Consider the following 23,619-nt stretch of genomic DNA (forward strand, 5'->3'; position numbering starts at 1 on the left):
TCCCCTCCCCCCCAAACTCATGTTCCCAGCAAGATTTGCCATACTGTTTGTGGATTATGAGCATTTATGTTCAGAATCTGTGGGGAACAAATTAAGAAGAGTAACCTTAGAAGGCCCTGGATTGGTCAGCTTGGGATGTTTACAGCTACTTACATGGCGAAGTACACTAACTTCTCAACTTTTACGGGATTCTTAGTGTATCATGAAAAGGCTATAACAGAAATGATTTAAGAAGACAGCAGTACTTTTAAAATCTAGTACCCCAACTAATTTTTCTCCCAGGACATCTTCCTACTGATTCTCTAGAAGTACTGGAATTCTGCCTTTTCATTTCAACTGAATTTTTTTCCAAGAATTTAACAATTCCAGAAGTGATAATATTGTTTAAATGTATAGTTTTTAATTTTCATTTTATTTGTATAAAAGCCTTATTGTATCTTGTTTACTAATTAGAGTGATAGATGCCTATAGGCGTTATCCTCATACTGAGCAGTCTGATTAATACATGTTTCTGTCACATTAAAACCGAATGCTGCTTTACATGTTTTAAAGGAAGCTATTTCTGAGTTTAACTGTGTTTTGTAATTCATTAAATACTTTACATATCAGTATTTTACATGCACTTTTCATAGGTTTAATATTTTAATGTTACATGCTATAAAACCAGCTGTTTTCAAGTTAGAACTTGTAGAGTCTAACAATTCTCATTTTGCTATTTTTTTTCCTTTTAAAACATGATCATGTTGTTTTAATGTGGAAGTGTTGCTGTTTCTAATTTTAACTGATATGCTATATCCTCCCCAGTGCTGAAAGAAGTGCTTTTGAAATGTATAGACCCGAAGTATTCCTCAAATATTACCTCATTGTTTCAGATAGTTTTTGCTTTTCTTCCAATGACATGTTCAACATAATCTCATGCCCCGCATTTGGAAGAATATTTCTCTAGCTTCTGTCTGGAACAATTTTGTTTTATGGAATGTTAATCAGTTGTGCAATCCCGTGCACACTTTTAAAGCCCTAAGAAAGTTGCAGGTAAGGATTAATGCACTGTACTTAAAACACGCTTGTTTTGATCATGCAGCTTCTTTCTTGCTTGTGCTGGACCTGTTGTTTTCAGTGCACTCCCCCACAGAATCCCACCATCATGAGGGTATCCTGGGTAGGTTGGGGTCATTGACTTGTCTGTTTCCACGTGTACAAAGCTGTGTGCATCTGGTAGCAGTCTCAGTAAATTTGCACTATTCATAAGAGGTCTCTCCTGATAGAAAGATGTCTGCTTTTGTGGGGCAGATTCTCCCATGACATCTGATCTCATACGCAGCAGATTTTGGCAAAGGAAACAATAATTTCAGGGCCATACGTGGATACAAAGTCCTCCTGATTCCAATACTGTAAAGCTTTTCTCAAAGCAGCTCTCTTTTGACTTTTGAGTTAGTTTGCTATCTCAAACCCTCATGTCTTTTTCCTTTGAAGACTTTCAAAACTGGACACATTTCAATTTTTTTTTTTTTAATCGATCATTATACTTTTAAACTTGCAATTCCTTTTGAAGCAAAAACAACAGGGTGTAGGGTCTTTTCCCCACTAGACATTGCCAGAGTAGATAGAAACCAAAATGTTATCTGAATGACTTACGCTTGGAATTGTCATGGTGTCTGACATAATTAATAAATGTATGCTTCATAAATGCTGTATCTTAGAAGAAATGTCCAAATAAAAGGAAATGCTAAAAAGTCTATTTGTCAGTCTCTTGTATGAAAGGCTATTTTTGAAGGGATGAATTAGTCATAATGATAACCTCAGTATCCTATCCATTAAATCACCTCAATATGTCTTGGGCCCAATAAATGACTTGTGCTCATGTACAGTACAGTATATCAACCTAACCCTCTTGTGCTGAAGTTGCTTTAGAAAACTATATTTCCAAATGCCATCCGTTGTATTTGATACCTGCATTTTTTTCAAGCCATTTCTACATTGGAAAGTAAGTACAGTACATAAAAGCTGGCAAGAAGAATGGCCTTTTGTTTTAAAAGGAGCGTGTGAGAAAAATATCCCAGAGGGAGCCCGAGCATTCAGTTTCCCGCCTCCAGCTTTTTCTGAGATGGCTTTTAAACTACAGGCCTCGTAGTTGTAACATCTGGAGCAATTTTGGATGCTCGCTTGAACGCCTAACCTGATGAATTCCGGGAGATTAAAAAACGTGCATACTTTTTGTGCCATTTTGCGGGGGGAGGGCGTGGTAGGCCAGCCTTTCTCCAGCGAGAGGCCACTGAGGTAAACCCCCCCCCATTCCCCCCAGCCTCGTATGTTGTGCGAATCCAGCCACTTGGGCTCGGGGTGGGGCCGGCACGCAAAGCCCAGCGCGTCAGGTCCGCGCAAAACAAGGCAGCCTTGGCAGGCGGCTCCAATCTGGAAGTTTCCGGGGAGACCCCCTTCCCCGCCCGCGGAGGGGGCACCGGCGGCCCGAGGACAGCTCCCTCCTCGAGGGCAGCGAGCAAACAAACGTGGCGCTCCGGCTGGGGGGGCGGGAAGCGGCGGCGCGGAGCCCCACCTCTGGCCCGGCGCAGGCAGAGCGGCAGCAGGCAGGGCGCGCACCTTCCCCGCCGCGGCGATGGCGCTCGCCGACCTCTACACGCAGGTAGGAGGCAGCCGGCGAGACGGCGGCGGCGCCGCCGGGGGCTGGGCCTCGGGGGCTCGCGTGCCCCGGGCAGGCTCTGCCGCCCCGCCTTCCAGGGAGCCGCGGCGGGGCCCCCCCGAAGGGCACCGGCTGCCGGCGCGCCCGGCGCTCCCCACCAGCTGGCGAGGCGGCCGCCCGGCGCCCCCGGGCAAGGGGTCGGACCGTGGCGGCGGCGGCGGCGAGAAGGGGGGGGAAACGCCAGCGGGCGCCTCCCTGCCCGGGGGAGGAGGCGAGGGCGCATCGCCGCCGGCTGAGCCGTCCGGGCGGAACCGGGCAGGGCCCCCCGGGCGCGGCGACAGGTGGAGCTGCGGCCAGACGCCGAGACGCGCGAGCCGGCCCGCTGAACTCCGCCGGCGGCGGCGCCGGCAGCCACGCGCCGAGTTTGCGGAGTTTTAAGGCGAGTTGGTGCGAACCCGGCCCGGCTGGTTCGTTTCGGCGCGTGGCGTGAACGCAGAAGGTAGACTCATTCTGCGCCTCTTGGGTCAGCCTTGAGAGCACAAAGACGCCGGTGCCTCGCAGCGTCTGACCCTGCGTTGTTCTCTTCCCCTTCCTGGGCATCAGGCCACTGTCTAGACATGGCAGGTCCAGCCAGGCTTTTTTCAGGACTGGTGTTTCAGGAGCTGCGACCGACTGACTTGACAGGGCAGCCTCAGGGGACCGACCCACCGGCCACATTCACACAACGCACTTCACCTGCTTCCCAGATAAACCCTTAAATTTGCACAGTCCCCTGGCCCATAAAGTAACAACACCTGCTGCTTTTCCCAACATGCTAAACCAGGGGGGAAAGAACCCAACCAAGGTAGCCAACCTTAGTATGTTGTGTGAATCCATCTGCTAGGCTTCTTACCTGACTGGATTAAACACATTATACAGACATGGTGATGGGTTAAAAACTCCCTCAAAGCAATTTCAGCAAAATAGTTTGGGGCCACACAGTCCCAGCAAACCCAAAGTTAAATCTCAACCCAGCTGGCAGAACTACTGAACCACAGAAGCTGTCTGCAGTCCTGTGTTGATTTACGGAGGGAAACCTCATCCCATAATACATTTGCTAGTCTTTCCAGGATCTGAAGACTATGAGGGACCCACAGTGGTAGAGGCTGTCACCTTCCGGTCCCTCCTTGTGAACTTTGTGGACGCATTTGGCCGTTTATTGTGTGATCCCAAATACTGGAGCAGATAGCATAATTCATCTGCAGAATTCCTCTTACAGAATTACATACTTAAGAGATCAGGAAGTGCTTTGCAGGACCTTGGAAAATTATTGTAAGAAAAAAACCAGATTACTTAATGTATGAATGCCTCATTACGTACTCACTGACTTTTGTATAGGATTGTGTTATTCTCCAGTTTCAGGCAGGTATCATGTAACCATGCTGTAATGCACCAGTAGAACAATCTGAATCTATATTATTTCCCCAATGACTCAAGGAATTCTCCAGCTTGCAATGGTGAAGGGGGGAAGTTGGGTGTGCCTTACTAGGAAAGTAAACTTATTGTGTTTATTTGTAAGGCAGGTTCCCTGATCTCTAGTGGCTTGTAATATTTGCAGATGGAGGTTCCTGGAAGAGTCTGCTTTAAAACCAGATCTAGTTCACATTGGAAGATTTAAAAGTTATGTGACAAAATCATAAGAAGGAATCCACCTTATATTGCAGTGTTTCAGCTTATAACCTCTTTTGTGCACACTTGGATGAAAATCCAAAGGTGTCACTTGTGCAAAGATTTCTCCATTCCTTTCAGAATCATTAAAAGCTGAGCAGGACCATCTACGTGGCCTAGCATTGATTGGGGTCACACACAACATTGTGTCTGTGTACTTGGGGGTTGGTTTAGTGCAGCGTTTTTCAAACTTGGCAACTTTAAGATGTGTGGAGGTCACCTCCCGGTATCTGGGGGATTCTGGGAGCTGACGTCCACAGATTTTAGAGTTGCCAGGTTTGAAAAACACTGGTTTAGTGTGTGGTGTGCACTTAGCTAGATGTGGGTTGCAAACCATGGGTTATGGCTTAGCACAATGTAGAAAGCCACCTACAAAACTATTATGAAACAAACCATGACACGTGAACCCCATCAGAGCGTAGTGATCAGAATTCTGTTGGTACATTTTCCGACTAAAAAATGTTATTCAGTTCACCAAATGCATACAATGGTTTGACCGATGTAAGACATAAATTGGGAGAAAGCAGGGGTGGGAGGAGAGGAAGACAGGCAGGTTACAGGTACCTTAGCCTCCCAGTTTAAATTTGACATCGGTCAAGCCACTCCGTGCATCTGTCATAGTTCACAAAAGCTTCTATCTTTTAATAAAATCATCAGTCACCAGAGGTGCCACTGGACTGCTTCAGTTTTTTGTAGATGTCTGTGTCTCCCTTCCTCTCCTCTACATATCAAAATTCAGAATGCAGTCTATCATTTGTCTTTCATTTGGAGACACTTACATTGCAGCAACTCCAGACAGGAGGTATTTTTTGGATGGTGGCAGGGGGAGAGATATCAGCCTTTCGGTAATTCCTGATCCTTGAGAAAAGCCATTAATGAGATTCAATTTCCCAGACAATTGGAAGGTATTTAGTAAATTCCCCAGGGTTATTAAGGCTGTTTTTAGCAGCACACCTGCTTCCATTAACCCTTTCTTATCTAACAATAACTGACATCAGTATTTCTTAAAACATCCTTGTGGTGTTTATACGCTACGTGTGAGTATAATTTATATGAATTGGAAAGAAAGTGGGAGTCATTTTACACTGAGTGCCAGATTTTAAGCCTGCCCTAGGACTACAGTATGATGATTTTAAGGCGTCACTGAATTATTGCTAGTTTAGAACAAAATAAACATTTCTGTTTCTGCAGATTTTACTCTTGCATTAGAGACCTGGATACACATAACCCATATTCTGTACAAAAATATCATTGTGGCTTGGCATGAATGTAGAAGTGTTTGTAATGTGACCAAGTATTTTGCTTTATATCAGTATTTCTCAACCTTAGCCACTTGAAGATGCGTGGACTTCAACTCTCAGAATTCCCCAGCCAGCCATGGCTGGCTGGGGAATTCTGGGAGTTGAAGTCCACGCATCTTCAAGTGGCCATGGTTGAGAAACACTGCTTTATATAGTTTCCTATTTCCTTTACAAAAGGAGAAAACCCTGAGATTGGATTTCTCACCTGAAAACAGAGCCAGAGAGGTTGACATGGGGCAAAACCTACTAATTGGACCTGCTGGTGAGAGAGAGAAAAATATAAAAGCAGTTCAGTTATTCTGTGTCACATAGTGGATTTAAGAAGCTTATAACTGGGACAGAAGAATGATGGTTTCTGGCACTCCCAGCAGCTGGTGTTTAAGGCAGTATTTCTCAACTTTGGCAACTTTAAAATCTGTGGACTTCAATTCCCAGAATTTCTTAGCTGACTGGAGAATTCTGGGAGTTGAAGACCATAGATCTTAAAATTTCCAAAGTAGAAAAACACTGGTTTAAGGTATAGTGCCTATGATTTGTGGGCTAGCAATCAACCATTAATACAAAGAGCTATTGATAGCCTGGTGATGATTTTTCCACTCCCCTTTTGTAATATAAGGCCATCTTTAAATCATGCATGACTCCTGGAGACTTCATGGACTGATTTCTGGGTAACAGTTGTTTTCTGCTAGGAAGTTTTTCATCTTTTCAGTTAAGCCTCCCATCCTAGGATTCCCTAGTAGTCTCCCATCCAGTAGGAAGCCATCACTATTTAGGAGCAAAGAATGCCACAGTTTACACGGTTGAGAAAATAACAGATTGAGGAATATTATGGAGCCATAATAACTGAGTAATATTATGGAGCCAAATGAAAAACTTCATAGAAAAAACCTATCTATGTGGTGGCTAGCAGTTGAAAGCATCCAGTTCTATTAAACTACTGCGATCATGGTAGCTATCTGAAAGTATCTTTGTTCTTCACTACAAGGCCTTTCCAGGAAAAAAAACCAGTTTTGTTGCAGGTGTCTTGTGAACAAAGCAGAGACAGTAGGACCAGTGATAAGTCTTGAAAATCATCAAAAGCACAGTGGAAGAACAGTAATGGAAAGGTGAACAGCTGAAAAGGTGCTCTGGGGATTCAGGAGTGTGCATGCTGCACCTCCTAAAAGGAGCTGCACCTTTTCCTGACCTTGCATGGTAGTCATACAATCCTAGCAAAACAAGTGCTTGCGTTAAAGACACACTAACAATACGGCCATTCCCACTCCAAACCACCTGGTTGCGCCTTCTCAGTACCTCCTTCACCCAAAGACCTTTCTTTCTAATGTGCGACTCCAAGAAAAGACACACCTTTTTTATGGATTCACCAAGAAATGCACCAAACAGGTGCTCCAAAACACCTCCAAAACACATTCTGTTTAAACCAGTGATCTTGAGCAGGACCCCAGGGAGGACTGCAAGGAGAAAGAAGAACAAAGAGAAAATCAGTCTGGTCCATAAAGGGATGCAGACGTCAAGGACCGCATGCTTTTAACTTTCAGTCAAACAGCTGGTACTGTCCTGGGGGTGACAAGGTTGTCCATCCCTTTTCTGGCAGACAGTCCTCCTGTCTGAATATTGATACGACAAATGCAATATTAGTTTCAACTTAAATTTCAAACTGTTTACATATAGTGGTCTCAGAGAATAAATCAGGGATAGTCTCATTCAGAGCTCTTGTATACAAGGATTTATTTCCAACATTGTCTAAGACCGATTATTTTTCTTCTTGCCTTTTAAGGGAATTTGCGTTTTGTTTTTAAATTACCTTGTTACTGTATTATTGTTCTGTTAGGTTTGTAAGAAGCCTATTAAGTGAATGCTACCATTCTGAAATCCTTTTTAGCTGACTTTACCGTTGTATCTTTTGGTAGTTATCTTAATTTCTGCTGGCTAAAGGCTATAATAAATAAAAACTGAAATTGTATCTTAATTTCCTTTTTTCTGCCCATTTTTAAGTTTACCCTTATATTATTCTGACTTGCTAGTCTTAATGGTTTCTTGTATGTACCCCTTTTGTTTATTTTGATTCTACTGGTCTATAGGTCTATATTTATATTTCTTCTGTAACTTGCTTTGTGCTGCTTAATGACTGTAATAAAGGTTGATGTTAATGGCTAGACAGTGGTATATAGGTACTGTAAGTCTTTGTAAGCATTGTCTAGCCATTGTAGCAATATCAAGCTGTCACCATTACTGCTGGAACAGTTCAGTGACAGTTGTGTAATGCAAGAAGACAATAAACCACTAAGGAAGAAAGACAGGTTCATACATCACACAATACTATCAAACGGCTTGTTTGATTTTGGCTTAGCAAGCTGTGAGCTGCTACAAAACCACATGTTTTATGGCATTGTGTGTTGTTCAAATCCAGCCAGTTCATTCAACAAAACATTGTTAAAATTGTGGCTTTGCGCACTATGAAAAACCAGCCAGCCTTTGTCTTTACATAGCTTGTTTTTTCTTCTGAAACCTTGTTAACCAAGAACTGGGGGAGGGTTCCTATCAGCTCAGCTGTTGGAATGAGAAGGAATAATGCAGTTGAAGGTTGGAGTAATTGAGAAGGTCTCCCTTTGTAAAACTTGTTTCTCAGTCAAGTGACGGCAGTAAACGAGCCAACAGATTATATAAAGAAGGAAGGAAGCTGCCAACTCAACGTGAATGTAGTTGCTAATATTTCAGAATAAGGAAGGTCTTTGGATAAGTGAACAAGGTACATCTGCTGTGAAGAACAGTTCAGAACCTGACAAGTAAATCATCCAGCTCTATTAAACTCCCACAATCACAGAAGCTCTCTGAAGGTATCTTTGTCCTTCAGCACAGGGCCTTTCCAGAAAAAAACAATTATGTTGCAGGTGCCTTGTGAACAAAGCAGAGGCAGTAAGACCAGTGATAAATCTTGAAAACGATGCCATCCACAGTGGAAGAACAGTAATGGACTGCAAAAGCAGGCGTATTGGCAGGAGGTCCTAAAATGGGCAAGGTGGTGGACGTGGTGTTGCAGTTGCAGGCTGCCCTGATGTAATGGTCTGTGGGAATGACCTTGGGTGACAGGAAGAAGAGCCCCAGCCTAGACTACCATCATGCAAAAGGTATGTTAGCCCACAGAAACAGAAGGGACGTGGGAAGTATTTCAGAAGGGACCCTCCCTAGTTTTCTGGAGAGTATAAGGAGAGGAGGGGAGAAGTACTTTCAGACTTGCAAGATTCTGTTAATGTAACCTTACAATAAAGACAGATCTAGTATTCATTGTTGTGCTTCTTTGCTGAACCACCTCGAAGGGCTTGCAAGTCTGAAAGTAATTCACCCCTCCTTTACTTTTACTTTCCAGAATACTAGGGAGGGTCCCTTCTGAAACACTTCCCATGTCCCTTCTGTTTCTGTGGGCTGAGATATCTTTTGCATGATGGTGGCCTAGGCTGCGGCTCCTCCTCCTCTCTCCCAAGGTCATTCCCACGGACATAGACCATTACATCCCTTGACTACAATACTACACTCACCATCTTGTACATTTAGTGTTCCATCTAGATTAGTGTTTCTCAACCTTGGCAACTTTAAGATGTGTGGACTTTAACTCTCATGGCTGGCTGGGGAATTCTGGGAGTTGAAGTCCACACACCTTCAAGTGGCCAAGGGTTGAGAAACACTGACCTGGATGCTCCTGCATAGAAGAGGGCAGCACATATGATTCATTCTGTACACAGATGGTAATATCTCAGCAAAGGATAGTTGGCCAGCTTTCCCAACTTGGTGCTTTCCAGATGAACTACGGATCCCATCACTCCCTGCAAACCCAATGGATATGGTAGTTGCTTGGGGAAAGCAAGAATATTCAAATGCACTAGCTGGTGAAACGATGTTTGAAGGAAAAAAACGGCCTTTTTTACATTAGCAGATGTTTGCATTTGCACATTCAAAAGCAAACTATGTATGCTTGCCCCATTCAACCAAAACTAATTCATCTAGTTTAATTAACTGACGCTTTACTGCTGCAGATTGTGCCCACAGCACAACTCAGTGCGAACAATGCCTTCAACTTGATCACATCTGAAACAAAACATTAGTTTGCTATAAAATATACTTGACAAATTCAAGTGGCAACATTCACAACTTCATTCATATAATACAGGTTGTTTTTAAGAAGACTCTAAGCAACAATTAAAGATAAATAACTCTATCCCACTTCAATTAATGGGATGTAAATGCCAAATTTCTCATAGTAGGGAAAGAGCATTTTTTTATCCCATGCAAAAAGTTCTGTTTTTTGCAGCCTAGAAAATTCTACTATATTTTCCTTTGGAACTCACTGCAACAAGATTCTTAAAAGGAGTACATAACTTTCAGCTGCAATTATGCATTAAGGGAGGCAGTGTTTGCTTTTTAAATTTTTGCTGATTCCACGATCCTGTTGTTGTTGTTCAGTCGTTAAGTTGTGTCCGTCTCTTCGTGACCCCATGAACCGTATTGCGCCAGGCCTTCCTGTCCTTCACTGCCTCCCTGAGTTTGCTCAGTTTCATGCTCATTGCTTCAGTGATGCTCTCTAACCATCTCATCCTCTGCCGTCCTCTTCTCCTTTTGCCTTCAATCTTTCCCAGCATCAGGGTCTTTTCCAAAGAGTCCTCTCTTCGCATTAGGTGACCAAAGTATCTGAGCTTGAGCTTGATTGATCCTACCATGTTTATTTGAGAACAAAATGAAGAACTCATCAAATCTGTAAGAATTAAGCCACAGAACACTCTATGATGTTTATATTTTTGCTTTATTGTTGTAGTACAACCGAGTTTGGATCCCTGATGCTGAAGAAGTGTGGCAGTCTGCTGAAATTACAGCTAATTACAGGCCTGGAGACCATATTCTTCACCTCCAGCTGGAAGATGGCACAGTGAGAATCAAGAGTTGATGTTTTTAAAAAGGCAGTGATAGACTTGCCACACATTAAAATGTAGACATTTGGATCTGGTTTTGCATTTGACAGATTCCATCCTAGTTCTTACTGAGTGAATAAATCAGAGCCTGGGTTTATATACTGCTTACGATTAAATGAAGGCTCTCGGTTCACATCCCCCAAAAGGACTACAAGCTAGTTTTCTCCTTGCATAGGTATTATGCAGAGGGTTTTTATTAAAAGTAGAAGATGATTAAGAACATAAGAGATTGGAGGAGGAGAATCTTGTTAGTGTATGTTAGCAAAGAAACAGGAGTGTGTTTGAGTGAACTTTTTTGGGTGGGACCTTGAATATCTCCTGGAACCCCATCATGTTTGATAAACCCTGATTTAGACCACTCCATGATCAGAAGTGTTCCAGTCCAATCCTGGTACCATTCAGTCTTTAAAGCAGCCACAGAGTAAATAATCCTAAAATCAAAATATATTATCCCAGTCCATTGATTAACTGTGCATATGGAAGTTCCAGTGTGTATGCAGATATATCAGAACGATTACCAGGAGGATTCATCTACTGCTCTCAAGAAGAATATCACAGGAAGGGAAACATTAACCTCAGCCTTGTATTCATTGGCCAAAGTAGGAAGCTTGCAAGAGATTGTTTTTCAATTCCATGCCAGTCTACAATGCTACAGGCAAAATGTATTGGGCTCATCCTTCTTCCAGGAGATTAATCCCCTGCCTCAGTATGAGAAACACATAGGGATTTTAAAAATAATATTACTGCTGCTTGTATTGATTTGGTATGATTGCCTATTGCTTGTAAATTTCCTGGATGTGTTTTTGCTTAAAAGATGGTGGATACATCTTCAGAATAAATAAAGAATGTGTGGTATCACTTAACATTATTTTTTTGCTTGGTTTACTCACAGGAGTTGGATTACCCCGTAGATCCCTGTGCTTTGCCACCTTTGCGAAATCCAGACATTCTTGTTGGAGAAAATGATCTCACGGCCCTTAGCTACCTCCATGAACCAGCCGTTCTACACAATCTTAGAGTTCGCTTTGTGGAATCCAAGCTGATATATACCTATAGCGGTAAACACTATGGGTTGACCCACACAGCACTTGTGATTCTAAAGAAAGCACGATACAACTCTTAATTTTGTACTGTGTGTCATCCCCAGGGATAATTTTGGTTGCCATGAACCCCTACAAACAGCTGCCAATTTATGGGGACGCCATTATCCATGCTTATAGTGGTCAGAATATGGGGGATATGGATCCACATATCTTTGCGGTAGCAGAAGAAGCTTACAAGCAAATGGCAAGGTATGTTCTCATAAGTATCCTGTGATTAACCTTTGCAAATGTTGCCACCTGCCTGCCCCTCCCTTTAAGGTTTGAAGGATGTAGGAAGAGACTCTTAAGAGTCAATAAGAGATTATGGGAGGAGAGCCCACTTAGTCTATGGTAGCCCAAAATCAGGAGGAGTCTGATAGCACATTTTTGGGCTAAGAAAATGTATTGAAAGGGTACACTTTGGTCAACTGCAGCTCACTTTGTCAGAATAGGACAAACTTTGTGCAAAAGAATTAATGGGCCCAAGTTGGACATCAGGAGTCAAAACAAGGACAAGAGCACTTCACCCTTGGAGGACAGTCTTGCAGATCTCAGAGTGACCATTTGCAAAAACAAGGTTTTATCAGCATGACTGAGTGAGAGATTATGGCACTTAACTTACAGCAAAAGGTTTCAGGCTATCCCTAAGTGTCTCAACAACACAATGGGTTTTTAACACAACTGTCAATTGATAAGGTACATCTGCTCATATGTAACCTGTGTTTGCATAACTAGCCTGTCTTCTGCTCCCTTATCCTTGTCTTCTTCTTTTATCTTTATCTGTCCAATTATGTCTGATTCTCAGAGACTGCCTGGATGAGTCCCTGCAGTTTTCTTGGCAAAGTTTTTCAGAAGTGGCTTGCCATTGCCTGCTTCTTGGGGCTGAGAGAGAGTGACTGGCCCAAGGTCACCCAGCTAGCTGGCTTCATGCCTAAAGTGGGACTAGAACTCCTGGTCTCCTGGTTTCTAGCCTGGTGCCTTAACCACTACACCAAACTGGCTCTCAATCCTTGTTTTACCTCAATTTAAATCCCACATCAGTTTAGCCACTCCATGCATCTGATGAAGTGAGCTATAGCTCACAAAAGCTTAATGCCTTTCAATAAATTTGTGGATTGGAAAAGGTGCTACCAGACTCCTCTTGATTTAGTCAGTAAAGTGATCATCATCACACAAGCATCATTGATTTTTGGAGCCCAGAACTACAGTTTCTAAGAGACTTTTCAGAGAATCACGTTAGCCACAGTGATATATCCTTGTATCATTTTGATATCTCCTTAGACAAAATTGGAATCTAATATAAAAGAAGCATAATGACATTTGAAGAGACATATATATTTTTTAACTTCCTTATTTTGATGATGATGATGAAGATGATGATGATGATGATGATGATCTTACACTAGGAACAACCGAAATCAATCTATTATCGTAAGCGGGGAATCAGGAGCTGGAAAAACAGTTTCTGCTCGATATGCCATGAGATATTTTGCGACCGTCAGCAAGTCTAGCAGCAACGCTCAAGTCGAGGATAAAGTGTTGGCGTGTAATCCGATAACAGAGGTAAGTGTTTCCTGATTGCGTCTTCTAATGTCAATAGCCACTTATCTAAAACGATTCCACCTTTTTTTCAGGCGATTGGGAATGCTAAAACTACCCGCAACGACAACAGCAGTCGCTTTGGAAAATACACAGAAATCAGTTTTGATAAGAAGTACCAGATCATTGGGGCAAATATGAGAACATATCTGCTTGAGAAATCCAGAGTTGTTTTTCAGGTTAGTAAAATTTTGCAGTGAAATCAGTGTGTTTCTGCTAACTTCAGACTCTGCAGTCTTCCTATTCGTCCTGCCTTCTGCAGATGCTCTCCACGTTTTAGGCTAGCCAACTTGCTGCTTAAGCTCAGATACTTTGGTCACCTAATGCGAAGAGAGGACTCTTTGGAAAAGACCCTGATGCTGGGAAAGATGGGAGGCAAAAGGAGAAGAGGACAGCAGAGGATGAGATGGTTAGATAGCATCACTGAAGCAATGAGCATGAAACTGAGCAAACTCAGGGAGGCAGTGAAGGACAGGAAGGCCTGGCGCAATATGGTTCATGGGGTCACGAAGAGTCGGACACGACTTAACGACTGAACAACAACAAAACTTGCTGCTAAGCCCCAGTGTTTCGGAGATGGAATAAAAAGAAACTTTTTTTCTTCACATAAAGGAAATCAGAATGAAAGAGGAAAAAATTACTTCAGTGTTTCTGTGTGCCATTTTTAGTATTATTCAGAGGCATTTCTATTCAGATAGAATGATTCAATGCACTTCCTCTTGTTTTTTAACTGAGAAATTAAAACAAATATTAGAGCAAGAGCTTTGGCTAAAACACAAAGCTACTTTTGTCTGGAAGCGTAGGTTACATAGTTCAGCAATTTGGCTAAATTTTTGGGACTGAATTTTAGAAGCCTCCCATCACACTGCACACAGCATCAGTTATAATCCACATCATAGAAACTTGGGCAACTTTCTGTGTCTACATTTTCAAATTATTTCTAGAGTTTTTTTTATTTTTTTGTATTTTTTTATATTCATTAAAAAAAATCAAAGAATAAAAGACAAATCAAACAGAAAGGAAAGGAGGGAGGGAGGGAAGGAAGGAAAGGGAGGGAGGGAGGGAGAGAGGGAGAGCAAGAAACAAAAAAAGAAGGGAAAAAAACGGTAAGAAATATCCAACCTTCTTTTCAACAGATAGTTACAATTTTATGCTCCCTCCTTCCTCTTAGATATTATATAAGTCCCTTCAGCCTCTCATTTAATTTACATCTTTCTTAATCTTCAATTTCATAAATCATTTCATTTCTTTCTTCTTTCAGCAAAAAGTCCAAATTATTTCTAGTTGCGTCTTTCTTTTCCTTTCATTTACAGTCAGAAAATGAAAGAAATTATCACATATTCTATCAGTTATGTGCATCAGCTCAGAGGCCAGAATTTAAACATCTTCAGCTGGGTATGTTGCATATCACCTTATAATCTATTTTTATTGCTTTATTATAATATTTTGGCATATAATTCACAGGAAAGGGTTCTGTTCTTTCTTCAGGAACATCTTTACAGGATAGAATGTTCTCATGTGGTCAAAATATGCACCTAGTTTAGTAAGTCACACCGTGCTAACTCTTAAAATGATTCACTAAAGCATCATAGAGTTGTAAACAACCTGTTGAATTAAAGGTTAATCTGGATCTTAAAGAAAGCATGTTATAGATGGGGAAGAATAATTGGACATACTGGTCCAGCATTAACCATGATTTCAAAACCCATAATGGAAGAGACCACTTCTCAGAAAGCAAATTAGATAAGAGAAATTATTAGGCCAGTGACATCATGCCTAATTACTCCTCTTTTTTAAAAAAGAATGTATAGTCTGATGTAAAAGTTTTCTTACAATTAAGTAATATCTTTGTTCAACCCAATAAGAATGCCACAACATGGTTTTATTGGTCCCCCCCATGCGCCAATCCTGCTACCTACAATTTCTAATCTATTAAATGACATATAGAGTCCCCTGGAGTTGGGCATCCAATACATTTAAATAAATAAAAATAAATAAAATAAGATGGTGATGAATGATAGCAAAGCTATGTGATGTTCTACCTGCAAAGTTCTAGGAATTCAGTCAATATATGATACATTTCCACACATGTCCAAGGTGTTATGGCAAGTATTTGAGGAAAGGGTTGTGTAATGGCAACTTATGAACTAAGTTCTTTCCCACAAAAGTTCATTTGTTTCTAAGAATTAATCTTAAGAGTCTCGGTTTTTCAAATCTCTGCAGTATTTGGCTACTGATGACCCATTCTTAGAAGCCTGTTGTCTCCATATTTAGCATGTCTGGTTGATGTGTTTTCTTTCCACCTGCAGCAAGTGCTGAAGAATTTAATTATACTAACATGGGTAGAAACACTGTAATTGAAGGAGTGAATGACTGTGCCAATATGAAGGAGACTCAAAATACATTCAACCTGCTAGGTAAGATCAACCAAGTCTGCTTTTAAAAAGCTAACAAAATTCTAATGCTTATGAAGTGCTGGTGGATCCTTTACTTTCTGACAGCTGTTGGCTTTGTTGTGGTTGAACTTTGGAAAAATTCAGCATGCTGCTTGATGCACCTCTTTTTAGGAGTCGCTGAATTTAGTGGGGTAGATCACACTGTTAATGTAAAATTAATTGTAATGTTATCATCAGGGTGGAAGATAATTTTTGCTCATTTTTCTTTGCAGGCCTTAGGAAAGATTTCCAGATGGATGTTTTTAAAGTACTCTCTGCTATTCTTCATTTAGGCAATGTGCAGATCAGTTCTGTTGGTGATGAAAAATCTTTTGTTGATGTAAGAATTACTGGCGGAATGTTTTAATGAACAATTGCAAGTTTTTGTTATGTTTTTTCCCTAAACTCTCTTAGTCTTTTGCTTGTAGTTAGCACATTCAGCAAGAACTACTGTATATTCTTATATTATCCATCATGATCTTCCAGGATATTGTTATTGTAGTACTTCCATATTCTCATTAAGTTAATCTTGAAATTCTAACCTCCAACCTGAGTAAGAATCTAGTGATCTTTTTCCAATGTGGAATTTTTAGCTTACTGTTCCACCCTGTTACTACTACCACTACTACTACTACTACTACTATTACTTCTTGTTGTTGTTGCAAGAATAAGCAACTTTTTTTCTTGCAAGGCTGTCCTTTTTTTTCTTTCAGTTTTTTGGGGGAGGCATGTCTGTCCCCAAACTTTATATTCTTTGAAATTCTTATTTATTTGTTTTGAGGAAACCTGCAATTTATTTTTTAAAGTGAAAAATATGTGCTAAACAAGGGAGTCTGCAGGGGGAGTGGAAAAAAAAAGTCAGGAGGGTGGTTGTGACCACGTGAAGCCCTGTCTGCTTTTACATGCATCACGAGCGAAAAAGATGGGTCTTCGCTCTGGCATCTTGACATTTTTGACCCTTCATGCAGAAGCCCCTTGTGTTAAATCTTGTCAGCCCTTCAAGATAGTCTAGATCAGGAAACTGAAACCAAGAATACTAATGCTACCTTTATTGTAAGGTTACAGTAACAGAATCTTGCAAGTCTGAAAGTGTGGCCCCCCTCCCCACCTTTACTTTCCAGACAACTAGGGAGGGTCCCTTCTGAGACACTTTCTCCATCCCCATTCCTGCTTTGGACTCAGATTTCTCTTATCAGACCATTTTCTAGGCTGCGGCTCTTACTCCTATTTCTAAAGATTATTCTCCAGCCCATTACAAATGTAGAGAGGAGAACAGAAAATTGTGCTGTTAAATTCTGGTAAATTGGCACTATGTTTCAGGATTGTGAAAACCTTGGGATACTCTAGGAAGTAGAACTGCAAAAGTAGACTCTGTGGGGTGACAAGCTACCCACTCTATATTAAAAAGGATATTGCGTTTTGAAGCAGTAGCTGTTTTTGTTATTGAAATACCCCGTGACGATAAGTTTCTTCTTGGTGCTTCAAAGGTGGACGACAAACATCTTAATATATTTTGTGAACTCCTGGGAGTAGAAAGTGATAAAATGGCTCAATGGCTTTGTCACAGGAAAATTATTACTACCTCTGAAACTGTAGTAAAGCCGATGACAAAACTCCAAGCTCTGAACGCCCGGGATGCTTTGGCAAAGAAGATCTATTCTCATCTTTTTGATTACATTGTGGAACGAATCAACAAGGCGCTGCAGTTTTCAGGCAAACAACATACGTTTATTGGTGTTCTGGACATCTATGGGTAAGATGATCCTTTTTCAGAAATAACCTTGCATCTGTATTAAATCCTCTGTTTTAGTTAAACAAATGAATCAAAACACTGTGCTGTCTAATCTTGAGTAATTACTCAGGAAGACTAATTGCAGAGTGCTGTACAAGTAGCATTTACCTTCTCGCTGAGATTGCATAATCTTTCAGTTTCGCTGGATTTTTTTATAATGGGCAAACAACTGAAGCAATTACTTCCCCAGTATGTCTGCTTTAGATGACCAACTATTTCAATGTTTCTCAAGCTCAGCAAATTTAAGAGGTGTGGACTTCAACTCCCAGAATTCCCCAGTTAGCGAACTTTCATTTCAGTGAAATGAATTGTCAGAGAGGAGTTGGGTTCTCATTCATTGGAGATATTCATGTGGACCCTGCTCCTTAATACCTTAATGTGGATTTCTCCACTGAACAGCAAGTTGAACTCAGTAACCTCTTTGAATTCTTGAGAGTCTACGAATCTATAATTCTAACATGATGAAGTACAAGAATATTGTTAATATTTTTTGCCCCAAAATGATTTTTATGCCTTGCCTCCCCAACTCACTACAGAAATAATTCATGTCATAGAATTTTTTTTTAATCTAAAGATTAAACTTTCTACCATTTATTTCAGATTTGAAACTTTTGATTTGAATAGCTTTGAACAGTTTTGCATCAATTATGCCAATGAAAAACTACAGCAACAATTTAACCTGGTATGATCTTTTTATGGATGTCAATTAGTTTGGATTAAAGTTTGCATTGTATTTATAGTCCAGAAAAAAGTATTATCTTATTTTTTGCAGTAAAACTCAATACTTAAAAGTTTAGGCACCTTAAAAAAAGGTGTTGGTGTGTGTAGAATTTTAAAAAGGCTCTGTACAGGGTTGCGTGCAAGCAACTTATTTTGCATGTAAAACAGCTCCAGTGGGAATGAGTATGGAATTTTAACCCAGTCACGCTTTAACTTTATTAACTTCAATCTCAAGTATGTAACATTCCCTTGAAATGCCTATCTCTACACGGCTTGATTATCCTGAGCTTGTGGGAAGTTGAAGGCAAACAACTAAGGCATCTTTTCTAACGTGTTCTAAATAGAACAGTCTTCAGAAGCCCCACCAAATATGTCCAAAGAAACCATAATACTTCAACCATATGGACTAAAGAGAGATATAGATTTGTTTGTTTGAACCAAAGAGGAAAAAGTAATTTGGGGACTAGTATGGAGCAGTAAGGTAGAGCAGTAATAGTTGAATGAGGAGAATTTGGTTGTATGAAGAGAGTGGGTCAAAGAATGATGGGGAACATCAGGTATCCATTATGGTTGACAGTTGGGAAGATTGTGTACTGAGAGGAACTGAGAGTCATTTCTTTGAAACTTCGAGCCGAGAAGTAAAATCTTTGTATCTTCTCCAGCCTTACATCCAACCTGGATATTAGATTGGATACTCCTATCATGGTGTGTAGATGTATTAAATGTCTCTCATCTTTTGACCCCCAAAGGACTTCAATATTGTTAAGCAATGTTGAGTTTTGACACGCCTCATGAAACAAATGCTTTTGTTGAGACTAAATTGGCAATGTCGTTTTTAGCATGTCTTTAAACTTGAACAAGAAGAATATATGAAAGAAAACATCCCGTGGACATTAATTGATTTTTATGACAATCAACCTGTCATTGATCTTATTGAAGCTAAAATGGGGATTCTAGAGCTTTTGGATGAAGAGTGCCTGGTAAGTTTCAGCTTTCTTATTTCACTCCTAACACAAGCCCAATCTATCCTTCTACCCTCTTTTTGCTTATTTTCTTAAAACTATTATTCTCGCAAAGGCAATTTTGCAATTTTAATGCTTCCTTACCCATGTCAGCAAGATGCCTTGCTAATGCAAAACTTGATATGTAGTTTCTTTCACTTAAGGCTATTTATGCAGATGTTATTTCTCATCAAAATAGGGTGCTAAATACACTTGAAATGGGCAATTTGGGGCCAGCAGGCTCCTAAACAGAGATGCAGGGATTGTCAATTTTAGAGTGCTTGCATCTGAGCCAAAAATGTCTTGGACTGATGAGTCAAGCCAGAGTCAAATGTTTTATTGTAATGTGTGGAATCCGGTTAACTGTGTTTGGCAACTCCAGCTGAACCTGATAACTTCAGGAGAGTGGTAGTGAAATGCAGCAGCAACAGCAGGTGTTCCTTCCTGCGGGAAGCTATCAACTAGTTATTTTTGGATATTGCATTAAGTTGTCGTGTATTGTTTGTTCAGTTGTGGCTCAGCCATTTGGTAAATCATGATGCAAAATGCTGTGGCCTAGTACGAAGTTTGAATCCAGCCAGAGAGAATGATAGGGGTGCTCTAGTTTGCAATCCATCTTATATTATAGAACAAGAACCCCAACCTGTTTTACAGGGTGGTGGTTGTGGGGAAAATAGGAGGAGGGAACACAGTCTTGAGTTGTACAAAAAAAGTGGGTTATTAAATCAACTAACCAACCAACCAACCCACCAATCAACAACTTTGTTAATTCAGTAAGTATATTCATTTATCACTTTTAATTTCAAATAAGCCATTTTTGCTTTTTTTCAAAACAGCTGCCTCAAGGAACTGATGAAAATTGGCTCCAGAAGTTATATAACAATTTTATAAACAAGAACCCTCTCTTTGAAAAGCCAAGAATGTCAAATACTTCTTTTATAATCCAGCACTTTGCCGATAAGGTAAGATGTTCACCATGCAAAGAAATGACATCTTTCTATTTTCTAGAATGGTCCTTCATCTTTGTCATCCTAATGAATGATTTATTCACCTATATGGAATTAATAATGTAGCAGCTATCCAGAAAATTGATGCTATTTGTATAAATCAGGTCATGATTTAAAAGGAATGAGCAACGTGAGCTTCAGAAACAATGCTGCCACCAAGTTACTTTGGTTTCTGTAGAATTGTCATCTTAGTCCAAACATGCCATGGATTTTCTAACAGCACAGGTAGAACATTTCATTTGGGAATTAAAGAACATGTTTGTAGATCTCCTTCCCTTCTGAAATTCATGATGATGTCTGCTTACACAGAATTATCTTTGTGTCCCTTGGAGATCCCACTCTTGTTTGATCTGGTGGGACCTGGCGCACTAGCAGCCAAAGAAATCTAAAAATTATGGATAACCCTTTTGTCTGCTTTACTGATATACCTTGAGAATGGATAAAATGCATTTCCTTTTTATAACTTTACTGTTCCATAATTGATGTAATCTTCCTTATACAGGTAGAATATAAAAGTGAAGGATTTCTGGAAAAAAACCGAGACACTGTATATGAAGTACTGATTGAAATCTTGAGAAATAGTAAGGTAAATATATTATTTTATGATTCCATAGTATTTTAGCTATTATAGTTGTGGTAAGCACAACCTTGCAAGCTGTCTGGGAATTATGGAAGCTAAACTCCAACCTTTCTGATGCTGGTCATTACCTTGAAAACCCCAAATGGGACAACACAGGGATGCATCAGGCAATGCTGGCCAGAATTGAATTTGTCCATCTGGTCTGGTCATTGGGAGTGGAAAGTTCCCTCCACCAGCCCCTCCAGGCCATGTGTCAGCCTTGCAAGGTAGACCAGACAGGAAGCATGGCTAGATGAGCTAATTCTATTTTATTGTAAGGTTGCGTTAACAGAATCTTGCAAGTCTGAAAGGACATTTCTCCTCCCATCCCCTTTACAGCCGAAGAAACTAGGGAGGATCTCTTCTGAGCCTCTTGCCCTTTCCACATTTCTGCTGTGGGCTAAGCTGCCTTTTATCTGACCATTCCCTTGGCAGCGTCTCCTTGCCCTGTCTCACAAGGTCATTCCCACATACCATTATACCATGAGGTCACAGTACGATGATAGACCTTCTCTGAAATAACCCTCACCTTATGGAGTACTCTCCCTCCAAAAGTATGTGCTGCCCTCACCTTGTTACAGTTTTGTCAGTAAGTTAAAGCTATTTTATTCCAACATGTTTTCAGTCCCTGTTGACAGAATATAGGTTTTATCTTGGATTTTCTTTGGCGCTTAATGTTTGTTTTCAGTACTGAGTTGGATTTAGTTATTTATTATTATGAGGTTTTGTTGTTGTTGTTCTATTTGCTATTGTGAGCTACCAAGAGTCCTTTGGGGTTGGAGGGGGTTATACTGTAAAATAAAATACAATAAAATAAATATCTGGAAGACGACCAGATGTAGAAGGCAGTGGTAGGCTATCCATAAAAACAAATTCAGCCCCATCTGTTATTAAACTCTTGAAACAGACTGGAAGTTCTAGTTCCTTGCAGGAAGACCCATGAATGCTATCTAAATTTAACTTTCACCTCTTTTTAGTTTCAGCTGTTTGCAGCTTTCTTCCAGGATGGTCCAGTCCCTCTTTCCCCATTCAATTCAGCAATCAAAGTTAAGTCTGCAAAAACAGTGATCGTGGCACCTAACAAACAGTTCCGTGCGACTGTTGGAAGTAAGGTATTTTTATTTTAGATTCCTTTTGGGATGAGAAACCTAGTTTGATGCATTCATTTGTTTCTATTACCCCAAAGGAGTTCAAGGCAGCCTTTCCAGTTCTATTTTACCTTCAGAGCATTTCCGAAAGGCAGATGACACTGAGGAACAATGACTGAGTTTACACATTGCACTAAGATGTAATGGTGTACATTTACCAGATGTTACTGCCTTGTGGAATCTCCTTCCCCTGGAAGTGAGATTAGCTCCATCCCTCTTAACCTTCTGTAAGTCCCTCAAGACCTGGCTGTGTGATTAGGGCTGGGGCTCCCAGGGGACCGGGCAGATTTTACGATGGTTCCCTTATTAATTTTATCCCCTCCTGTTTTGTGTGTTTTTACTGTTTTTTATATGTAGTTGTTTTTATGTATTTATTTTCTTAATTGTTGTACGCCGCCCAGAGTCACCTTGTGCGGGATGGGCAGCAATATAAATGATAGATAAATAAATAAAATAAATAAAAATAACTGGTGCCTTATTTTTATTCTGTATGAATCCAGCTATTATGGTTTAGTGCAGGGAACTCTCACTGTCTTTGTCACTGGCAGTGCTGACTGGTACTGATGAATTTTGAATTTCAAAACATCCATAGGGCACCAGGCTTCGGTTTATGTGCAGACCAGATCATAGTAGCTTATTCAACAAATCCTAGCTAAAACATCCTGGCTTAATGTATTAGTATAGCCTTTGATTGCTCTGGTATCACCTAGTGAGTGTTGTGGTTGAATGGGGGTTTGAAGCTGGCCCTTTGCCTAAGAAAGATGAAAAGAACCATGTGGTATCCCATCAAGGCTCAACAAGGGTTATTCCTGAGTGGATAATATAGGGAACTCAATAGTCTCATGACAAATAGCCACTGTAACCTTTCCCTCTGTGAATGTGTCTAATCCTTGTTTGAATTAGATGCCATCTTTCCCTCTTTGAAAAGAGTCACTTATATAGTGAGATGGGCAGCGAATAAATTTGATTGATTGATTGATTGATTAATAAATAAATAAATAAATGTGTTGGCCTGCCTTGCTGACTTAACCTTCTCTGCTCTTGCCTGCCTCTGAACATGTTCATCTTCTATGGGTCATTAAAGAGAAGATAAAGAAACCAAGTGTAGGATCGTCTTGGTTCTTGGATCCATTTTCTTACTTTGCCTTGGAACAATCTTAGGCTAGGAATGAAGTTGGGACTCAGTTGAAGGGTTGTGTGAAGAGGGGTTGAAAGCAGGAGGGAGCTGAAAAGAGATATTGAACAAGGACCCCAAACATCCATCCACCTGGAACATTGAGTTGCTGTATGCTCACTTGTTTTGACAGTAGCCAGGGCTGTCATTAGTTTGAAGTTTGTAATAAATAAGAGTCTGCCATAGCTTCCGTTCATGAAAGGTGTTGCTTTATTCTAAAAGTTCAAGTGGCCTTTTTCTTTTCTTTTTTACTATATTCTAGTTCCGCAGTTCCTTATATTTATTAATGGAGACTCTTAATGCGACCACACCACATTACGTCAGGTGCATAAAGCCAAATGATCAAAAGTTAGCATTTGAGTGAGTATATTTATGAAAGAAAACAATGTTATTTTAAATATATATTATATGAGTACGTACAGAATTGATTTGATA

At 40.5% G+C, this 23,619-nt stretch overlaps 1 protein-coding gene across 4 annotated transcripts in view; it reads left to right on the forward strand.

Moving 5' to 3' along the window:
• The first annotated feature begins 2,382 nt into the window (after window positions 1-2,382).
• The window catches only part of MYO5C (myosin VC), a 47,270-nt gene continuing 26,033 nt past the window's right edge, over window positions 2,383-23,619 (forward strand). Inside the window, exons 1-16 of one of the 4 annotated variants that reach the window (XM_088148529.1) lie at window positions 2,383-2,641; window positions 10,454-10,564; window positions 11,500-11,665; window positions 11,755-11,899; window positions 13,096-13,252; window positions 13,324-13,467; window positions 14,602-14,683; window positions 15,598-15,705; window positions 15,957-16,063; window positions 17,211-17,476; window positions 18,116-18,197; window positions 19,075-19,215; window positions 20,073-20,198; window positions 20,746-20,829; window positions 21,840-21,974; window positions 23,447-23,544. In XM_088148529.1, coding sequence (XP_088004655.1) covers window positions 2,615-2,641; window positions 10,454-10,564; window positions 11,500-11,665; window positions 11,755-11,899; window positions 13,096-13,252; window positions 13,324-13,467; window positions 14,602-14,683; window positions 15,598-15,705; window positions 15,957-16,063; window positions 17,211-17,476; window positions 18,116-18,197; window positions 19,075-19,215; window positions 20,073-20,198; window positions 20,746-20,829; window positions 21,840-21,974; window positions 23,447-23,544 — 1,979 coding nt within the window. In that variant the 5' untranslated portion in view covers window positions 2,383-2,614. The remainder of the gene's footprint in view (window positions 2,642-10,453; window positions 10,565-11,499; window positions 11,666-11,754; window positions 11,900-13,095; window positions 13,253-13,323; window positions 13,468-14,601; window positions 14,684-15,597; window positions 15,706-15,956; window positions 16,064-17,210; window positions 17,477-18,115; window positions 18,198-19,074; window positions 19,216-20,072; window positions 20,199-20,745; window positions 20,830-21,839; window positions 21,975-23,446; window positions 23,545-23,619) is intronic. The other 3 variants (XM_088148528.1, XM_088148527.1, XM_088148526.1) reach the window with 3 other exon arrangements.

Source organism: Python bivittatus, unplaced genomic scaffold (genome assembly GCF_059951505.1).
Source record: "Python bivittatus isolate LINGU-HERP-01145 unplaced genomic scaffold, Pbiv_v1 ctg000530_np1212, whole genome shotgun sequence".
Lineage (NCBI taxonomy): Eukaryota > Metazoa > Chordata > Lepidosauria > Squamata > Pythonidae > Python > Python bivittatus.